The 9,895-nt window shown below is 40.4% G+C and overlaps 1 protein-coding gene across 1 annotated transcript; it reads right to left on the bottom strand.

Annotated features, from left to right (window-relative positions):
• Window positions 1–9,135: 9,135 nt before the first annotated feature.
• On the bottom strand, window positions 9,136–9,651 carry LOC120359339. The gene has a single exon (XM_039456479.1). It carries the CDS (start codon window positions 9,649–9,651, stop codon window positions 9,136–9,138), a length of 516 nt encoding a protein of 171 aa, XP_039312413.1.
• Window positions 9,652–9,895: the final 244 nt, after the last annotated feature.

Here is a 9,895-nt window from a genome sequence, read left to right as displayed (position 1 = left end):
GGCATCGGTCAAATCTATCGCCGGAGAATAATTTGCAGCGAGAACGCTGCTCTTTCCGCTCAGCGTTAGCGTAAACGACATGATGGAAAAAGCGTTCGACGAATACTGAGACTCTTCGACACCTCATCGATCTTTTTAAAAGTCAACAGTTTGTAAAAATCTCAGGCACATTTGTCCGCAGAAATTTTGATTGTACGTCTGATAGGACGTTTGATTGTATTCTATTGTAACATTGCTTCCGAAATATCGCACCAACTCTCGAGGCGGTCGAAGATTGCCAAAGCTGTCGAAATACACAACGCGGTTGCCCCTCTTTGCGTAAGCCACCCAGTGCGTGCCAGGGCCCGTGGTATCGTCCAAATTAACGATACCGCTCTCGTTTCGACGTACGCCACTCGTCGGTAAAGCATGTACACACCTCTAAAATACGATATGCGCACACGTCTCGCCAGCTGGTTCAATTGCACGTCGGTGTTCACGCCCGTAGGCATTTTTATCGTCTTTTCGACGTTTTTTTTTTTTCTTACTTGATACGCCCTGTCCGCGTTTATACGGCCCGAGATAAATTCCTCATCCGTATTTATAAGGTGCCAAGTATAGACCGCGACCTTGTTCCATCGTGCGATTGTGACGTTGCAGTTCTTCAAGTTGACGTCGCGCATCTTTGCGGGCGCTTACCGCTTTCGCTACATTTGCAGCTCCACCGATCAAAGATCCTAGAACGCCCAACATTGGCAGAATCGGTAACATGCCGCATCGTTTTGCCGACGGAAGTACTCGTTTTTTTTTGTCGTCGTCGTTTTCCTCTTTCTCGTCTTTGCCTTCATACCCATGCCGATCTTGGTCTTGGCCTTCATCGCTGCCCAGATAGCTGCAGCGGCGGCTCTCTCGCCCAAAGTCGAGTCTCTCGCGGTAATGCGTTTCCGTGCTGACGCTGCGAGTATATCGTCAGCAGCGTGTCTATCGACGAGTTCGTTATTCTTAGAATACGCAATATCGTGTTCGCGGCACGCTGCGTCCAATGGATTTACGCCCGTGTCGCCTCTGGTTAATCGTTTCTTCAGCCGAGTGCCCGGACCGCAAAACTGGTAGCCGTCGCCGTAGCCGTCGCCGTCGCCGTTGTTGTTGTTGTTGTTGTTGTTGTTGTTATTGTTATTATTATTATTATTATTATTATTATTATTATTACACTTACCGATCACAGATGAATTTCTTGTGTTCGTTTTTGCTCAGCTGTGAACTGACCAGTCGCAACAGGTTCTTAATCCACGCAAAATGGCCGTGAGTGACGTCATGTTTATCTTCCACGTAGAAAAGATTAACGTGTTTCTCCTTTTTATCTTCAGGCGTAACGGTACAACGTACTGTATCTTTTCTTTTCTATCAAATTCGGTACCGTACACGTTCACCGACACGTCGTTTAATCATTCAAATTTTCCAATGTCTTTCACTTTCATTGGAAATTGTATATCGTCAAACTTCAAAACAGTCGAATAATGCGGATATGACGACTCCCGGTCTGCATGCCTTTCGACAGGGTACAGAGCGGCCACTACCGACCACGCAAAACACGCACTGTCTTTCGATTGCACATTAATCACGGCACGTTAATTTTTTATTCCCCGCGGCAATTCGATGCAACATCCCGCGTGCATGGGATTATGTTTATTAATGTTTACCGTTAAATTCAGTATTCGCGTAAGAGCCCAACCGCTATCGCGTTCTTGGAACTGGTCGAGCATCGCCAACGTGACATCGATGACACTCTGCTGATACCACTCGTGCAAATTTGACGATCGATAAAGTTCATTGTTCTTCGTAGCGATATTTTTAATATTACGTTCATCATGATTATTAACATATTCACCATTAAATACGGTGTTTATCTTTACACTATCATGTTTCGCGATAGCGTCTTGCACTCGCTCAATCACCAAATCACTGGCGTCCTCCAAAAAATGTCGCGGCTCGATATAATCAATGTTAATAACAGCGCCAGTCACAATGCGATTCTTGAACGCGGCCTCGATCTCGCGCCATACGAGCGATTTCTTATCATCAGCGCTAGTACTTGCATAATTGCCACCAACATGCACGAAACGTCTTTCTAACTGCGCTTTTTCACCTTTGAGTCGCGCGATTCTTGACACAAGTGATTGTCTTTTTCCCACGGCGAGTCGAGGACGTTTGACACTACAATGTTCTTCGAGCTGCGCGAGGCACTCGTCACATCGTTGCAACCACACGAAACATTCAGCTAAATTTGCAATCTGCGAGCATTGCTCGAGCAGTTCGCGTTCCACTCGCTCAGTATTTTCCATTTTTACAGTTTTTTAGTACGTATCACACGCTTTCTCGGAGCACTTGCTATGTATTTTGTTTACATGATTTGCAAATTCGCTTAGAACGTTACAGTGTCCGTTTATATATTTTAATTCACAAAAATCAGGAAGTATAGCGTATCTCCACCAAGGATCATCTTGCTCTCTATTTCTCTTTTGAACCCACCGATTAAGTAAATTAATCACTGCAGGTTCGCGCTTATCGTCGCAGTTCTGTGGTGGTGGTGTATACACGTTTATTGCAAGAAATTTGATGCACTGTCCATGACCAGCGGGAATCGCAATCTGCAGAATGATATCGTATATAGAGATATTCTGGTAAATTTTTTTTGCCCACTGATATTTGTGTAATTGCTTTTCTTCACAATTATCAAACGCGCCCAGATGGTCCAGTATGAGCAAATACAATTTTTTTTTCCTGTAGTCTGACAATCTACAAACACGTTCTGAGTTAATAATGACACCTTGTCTCACGGCACGTTCACAAGTCCCGCGTATTCCTAATTCTCGATCGCGAAGGAATTTTATCGACGATACTCGTCGTCGTGGAACATCGGTTTCTTCTTCTTCCGGCATAAACACATTATCGAGAACGTACACGATTTTTTCTAGATCAAAATTTATAAATAGATTTATGTCTATATCAAACACTGCGTCGTCAAACTCCATTTTTGACTGCGTTTAATGTGAACTTCAATATGATCAACCATTTTTTAAAGAGTAACTATTACGACTGATTCGGTGTCCACATCGAGATTGATCGTATAATACATTCGCCAAACTTATAACCAAAACATGAGTTTTGTTTAATCGATCAAAATATTAACGCTTCTCTCTTGCATCATTTAAATATTGTTTCAACGTGCAGCAGCCGGATTATCGGCGCTTATCTTTACTAAGAAAGATACCTTGCAAGATTAGACATGCCACTGGGTGGCAACCGCACACGAAAAAGAGCTCACGTAAACAAATCTAAATATTATTTACACGTGTCATTAGAAGCCGGACTATCGGCGCTTCTCTTTACTAAGAAAGATATCTTGCAAGATTAGACATGCCACTGGGCGACAACCGCGCACGAAAGAGAGCTCACGTAAACAAATCTAAATAATATTTCAACGCGTTATTAGGACAGCTGAAAGAGCTGTTCAGTTTTCTCTCTCTCTCTTGCATCCACCTTGACCAAAAATTATTAGAGGATAGCGAGCGTTGGGGGGCGGCGGCGGCGGGCCCCGCGGAAATAGCCGCGCACACCCCACTAAATATTCGCCATCGTATCGCTTATCCCCCTCGTGATAACAGACATTTTCGATTTCAAAAGTACAGTAATACACACCTCCTCGCGGTGTGATTTATTATGTTTATGTTTATGTAGAGTGACAAGTACATGGTCCATGTTTACATTAAATGATCAGTTGCCTCCACGCGACACATTTCAAAGGTGTCGGTCACGAACATGGTCCTCGAATCGTTATCACTGTTTATTTAAACATTGATTAATCAGAACTATCGGTTAGGTTCATACACGTGTCCCCGATTTAATCCCCCCTCGCCCCGCCCCTGTCGCGTGACATCGTCTCCGGTTAGACCCCCCGAGACCCGAAATATTCCCCCTTCCCCGCACGCGGCACATTTCAAAGGTGTCAAATTTATTTAAACATCGGTCAAGAACATGGTCCTCGAATCGTTGTCACTGTTTATATAAACATTGATTACGCAGAACTACCGGTTAGGTTTACACGCGTGCCCCCGTTTTAAGCCCCCCTCCCCCTCCTCCACCCGGTTTGGTCCACCCGCGGCATCTTATCGCCGGTTAGACCCCCCCGCGCGAACCGAAATATTTCCCCCCTTCCCCGCACCCCCCTGAGATCCCATGGTTTGAATCCGCATATACATTCTACTGACCTTCTTAATTTGTTCTTTTGTATAAATAATTGTACAAATAATTGTTCTTTGTAAAGTTTGGGACCAATTAGTAAATATTAAACCTAAACTCCATGTGAGACTTTAAATTCAAAATAATTGTACAAGTGTTATAACTTGTTTTCAAAAATATTGGACTTATAACATGAGTTTTGTAAAAACTAGTCAAGACTAGCTGTTGGGAGATATTAAATAAACTGTTAATTTTTTGCACTCTATATAATGAAATATTGTATTATTTTAATATCAAAGATATAGATGTAAATATAAAAACTAAATCAACAAATATTAGATTTTACATTTATAAAATAAATAAACAGGTTCTACAAAATACACAGATAATATGCAACTTTGTCATAATCGTTACACAATTTTTATAAACTAATCAGCAAAAAAATTAAAAATTTAATTATATTTTTCAAATTAGAACTCAATGAGACACGGCTAAATATTTACAAATTTAAACTCAAATTGTAGAGAATACTTATTTATATAATAGGACATATTGAAAGGGTCCTCTATAAAAATTTAAAAATGAGGATCCAAATACATATGTGTGTGTGTGTGTGTGTGTGTGTGTGTGTGTGTGTGTGTGTGTGTGTGTATGTATATATATATAAAATTTTGTACAATCATTATATATGAAAATTTATTTAAAAAATTATGTCGACAATTTCGCGCGCGCGAGTAACACATTGCCAGTTCGACATCAAATTTTCATATATATGAGTAAAATTTAACATATATTACACAGACGTATGTATTACGAATATTTTTTATAGTATTATTCATATATATAAACTTGGAAAAAATTGACAATAATGTGTCACGCGCGTTGTAACGCGGATCGGCAGATTGAGATCGGAAAACGTGTCTAGAGGTGCGAAATCATGGAGCGGAATCGCGCAACGCGGAACGAGAGCGTAACCAATCACGTGCGTGAAGAATGCTGCTGAGAAATGCGGAACGCACAGGATTGGTGCCGCTCTCGTTCCGCGTTGCGCGATTCCGCTCCATGGGTTCGCACCAGGCTGTAGAGGAAAGGAGATAGATGAACTCCCCACTCGTTGCTGCTCGACACAGGCCGATGAGAGGGGGAGAGAGCGAGCGAGCCCCGAGCGCTGTTGCTATTGTTCTTTCTCGTTTCTGCCCCGGTTCACGCAGCCTCACGCCACGTTGGACCCGTTGGACTGCATTTGACGTTAGTATTCCAGGATCAGTAGACCATTTATGATATATAAATCGTTTGCTGTTTCCAATCCTGGAAATATAAGATTTTCCACAAAAGCGTGAGTTTTGTGAGAAAACAGAGGCCAGAGATCGTTCGATCTGCCCGGCAACCACGTGCTTCAAACTTTTCAAAGGACGATGGTAACTTCAGCACGGAAGGCGATGCCGAGACGTAAGTAAAAATTATTTGTTTATTGTGTGGGTGTATGTGCGTGGTGTGTGTGTGTATGTGTGTGTGTGCGTGTGTGTGTGTGTGTGTGTGTGTGTGTGTGTGCCCTGGCGAAAATAGAAAGCTTCGAGATGCTTCGATAGGATCCTTGATTCAGATGTATACCTTGTGTAGAAACACACATACACGCACACACGCACGGCGATTGTTATCATTTCTCACTGAGGTCTGTGTGTGTGTGTGTGTGTGTGTGTATGTGTATGTGTTTCCACACACGTGGTATGCATTTGATTCAAGGATTTCAAATAGATTCTGTCGAATACCACACGTAAGCATGTTTATCGTGTATGTGTGTGCTGAAGTGAAGAATGCGAGCACACACGTACAGGGCATGCATGCTTGTATACATCATGCAAGAGAATCCTTGATTCAGATGTATACCTTGTGTAGAAACATACATACACGCACACATGCACGCCGATTTCGTTATCATTTCTCATTGGGGGGTGTGCGTGCATGTGTGTGTGTGTATGTGTGTGTGTGTGTGTGTGTGTTTGTGTGTGTGTGTGTGTGTATGTGTATTTCTACACAAGGCACACGTCTAAATTGCGAATCCTGTCGCATGCTTGCGTGTGGCATTCGACAGGATCCGCATTTTGAGATCTTTGATCCGAAATTGTATATAAAAACATTTTCAGCACGAAGCGAAGGAAGCAAGGCTTCAACCTCATCGACGATGCCACCGACGGCGGCAGCAACGCTGCCGCCATCGCCGCCAATGACGACGACGACAATGACAACGGCAGGAACACCACCGCCGCCGCCGACGCCGACGCCGACGCCGACACCGACGCCACCGCCACCGCCACCGTCACCGATACTAAATGACATCTCCAAAGTAAATATATATATTTCTGTTATTGTTGTTGTTGTTGTGTGTATGTGTGTGTGTGTGTGTGTGTGTGTGTGTGTGTGTGTGTGTGTGTGTGTGTGCGCGCGCGTGCGTGCGTGCGTGCGTGTGTGTATGTGTGTGCTGAGGGAAAAATTTTAAAATTTATATATTTATTTGAAAGATAGAAATATTTACTAAATGTAAATTATATTTTTTTTCAGCGTGCGTGCTTGTGTGTGTGTGTGTGTGTGTGTGTGTATGTGTGTGCTGAGGTAAAAATTATAAAATTTATATATTTATTTGAAAGATAGAAATATTTACTAAATGTAAATTACATTTTTTTTCAAAAAGTGGAGGCGTTGAAAAGGAATGTACAAAAATTAACAAAGAAAGAAAAGCGGCAAAGATACGCTGCTGCACGAAGATCGGGATATGCACCCACCTGTACCTATGTATCCGCTACCACCCTCACCGTATCCTGGCGGATACGTTGTGTACCCACCGGCGCCTGCGTACCTGGTATCCGCCAACAGCATACCCGCCAGCAGCATACCCGCCAGCAGCATACCCGCCAGCAGCATACCCGCCAGCAGCATACCCGCCAGCAACATACCCGCCAGTAACATACTCGCCAGCAGCATATCCGCCGTATTTCCGTTAAACGTGCAATACTTACTTATTTTTTTAACTAAGTCGTATTAAAAATAATAGTTTTTCATTAGAGTCATTAATTTTTAATTTTTTAATTTTTAGTTTTTAATTTTTAATTAAAATTTTTTTTATAAGTAACATACATTCATTGTATTTATCTAAAGTTATTTAATAATATAAATATAAATGCTTTATTTGTTAATGTTATTGATGCACAGTGTCTATGTTTTGGAAGTTCTAAGATTTCATTGCACAATCCAATTGAGAATACAGATTTCTTCATTTTTATAAGAATAAAATACAGCTATATTTAGTAAATATATTAGCTACTATTTAGACACTGTGCATCGATAACATTAACAAATAATACATTTATATTTATATTATCAAATAACTTGTAATATGTTGTAAGAATTTGACAAATAAAATTTTTTTTTGCGTGTTTCCTCTTAGTTACGAATTTTCCAATTAATTTTGAATGTTTCAGAGTAAAAAATTTGATAGAAATAATGTAAAATATTATTGTATAAAGTGTTTTTTTTAAATAAAAATAAGTTGTCAGATTAAAATATAATTAATAACATTAAAAATATTTATGATTTACAATACCATAATCCCACACAACACATGAACGTTTTTCGGACATCCGATTTATGTCCTGCATATGTCTCTGTATTTCTGATGTTTGAAACTTTGGATATTGCGTAAAAGTTGATAAAAAGCTTTTTTAGAAAATCTTTTTCTTAATATTTTTTATTTTATTCAAAAATACAATTTTGAAAATAATTTGAAATCCAAACATAAATACAATTTCAATTTGTATTTAATAATGACATTAATTTTTTAATAATAAAGCTCATATTTATTGTAGTCACTGAAACAATTATCAATATAAATAATTTTATACAATCTTCTATAAAATTATACATCAATTATATAATCAGTCTTAATTATAAGAATCTAATGTAGAACTTTAGACCAAGACAGAGGAAAGAACACATAATTTGCAAATTGCACAAGAATGTTTGTTAGTACTAAAAATCTACAGTAACGTTTACGGTATACGGAACTATAGATTTTTAGTACTAGCAGTGTATATCAGAATGCCAAAGAATTCAAGCCAACCGAAGCAAGTAACCCGCTCGCCGAGTTGAATTCGTTTTACAGGAAACCTAACCTAATAATCGCTTAGCTTAGATTCAATCCAATCGGTCGATAAACAGATCGATTGCTTCGTCCTGTAGGGGCTTAGCTCAAGGAATGAATGCGGAATCAGTTGGGATTAGACTGAAGACTCTTTCTGTTGTTATATTCAAAAGACAGCTTGTACTTTATTTCTTGCTTACAACGGCTTTTTTTAAGAACGACAAGACTTAGAATGTGTAACTCTCTAAAGATAGAGAAACTCTCCAGAACGTGAGCCAGCGGTGGCGCTTCCGTCGCCTAGTTATGTTCTTGAGGTGGCTACACTACTCCCTCCTGAGTGATTTGAAATATTTAAATTACGAAATTGTACAGACTTTTTTTTCTTCTCGTAGGTTCTAAGTTCTGTTTCTTTTTCCGGGTCCGACTCGATGAACGCTGGTTTTAACCTTTCCGTCGAAATCTGAGTAGGCTTCCCTTTGTAGTTGATTTTAAATACGTGCTCTGAAGTTCTTTCCAATGCCTCGAAAGGTCCTTCGTATGGGGGGTCGAGTGGTTTTCGGACTGCGTCTACTCGTACAAAAACTTGAGGCCTCGTATATAACGTTTTGTGAGTGAATGTTTTTTGTTTTGAATGATGTGCCGTTGGTGTCGGTTTGATGTCTTGAATAAACTTTCTAAACTTCTCTATGAAAAAATGTGGATCGTTGTTTTCACCTTTTTCAATAAAAACTCTCCTGGTAATCTTAAGGGATATCCGTATAACATCTCTGCCGCTGATGCTTTTATGTCTTCCTTGTAGCTGACCCGAAGTCCAAAAAGCACTGTTGTAAAACATCTACCCAATTTGTGCTGTTGTGGCAGGTAATGGCAGCCTTTAGTGATCGGTGCCATCTTTCAATTAATCCATTTGCTGCAGGGTGATAAGCGGTGGTGCGAATTCTGGAACAACCGGTCAATTTCATTAGAGCGTTAAATACCTGTGACTCAAATTGAGCTCCTTGGTCGGTTGTTATTGTTGAAGGTGCTCCAAAGCGTGTTATCCAGTGATTGAATAATGCAGTGGCAACAGTATCCGCAGTCACAACTGGAATTGGAATGGCCTCTGGCCATCTCGAAGAACGATCTATAATTTTAGACAGTACTGAAATCCTCTTGAGGGTCGAAGTGGTCCGACTAAATCGGCGTGGATATGTTCGAATCTTTCTTCTGGAACGGCTATCTTTTCTGGTTTGTTTTTGTGTCTTGCTGCGTTGACAAGCTAGGCAATTACGTGCCCATTCTGAGACGTCTTTATTCATTGCAGGCCAAATGAAGCTTCTTGCAATTAATTTCTTTGTGGATCGGCCGCTAGGATGTGACAAATTATGTACTGCGTTGAATATTCTTCTTCTTAAGATTTTCGGAACATATGGACGAATGTTGTTTGTAGCGGTATCACCGTAGAGAATCGTATTTGAATCGTCGACTCTTATTTTTTTAGTTTGTATTTAATGTTTGGATCTGTTAACAGTTGTTTTAATTCTTCATCTGACTCTTGCTCTT

The sequence above is a fragment of the Solenopsis invicta genome, chromosome 13, assembly GCF_016802725.1.
Source record: "Solenopsis invicta isolate M01_SB chromosome 13, UNIL_Sinv_3.0, whole genome shotgun sequence".
Taxonomy (NCBI): Eukaryota; Metazoa; Arthropoda; class Insecta; order Hymenoptera; family Formicidae; genus Solenopsis; species Solenopsis invicta.
Note: the sequence above shows the minus strand (reverse complement) of the source record. Positions and strands in the feature narration are given on the sequence as shown.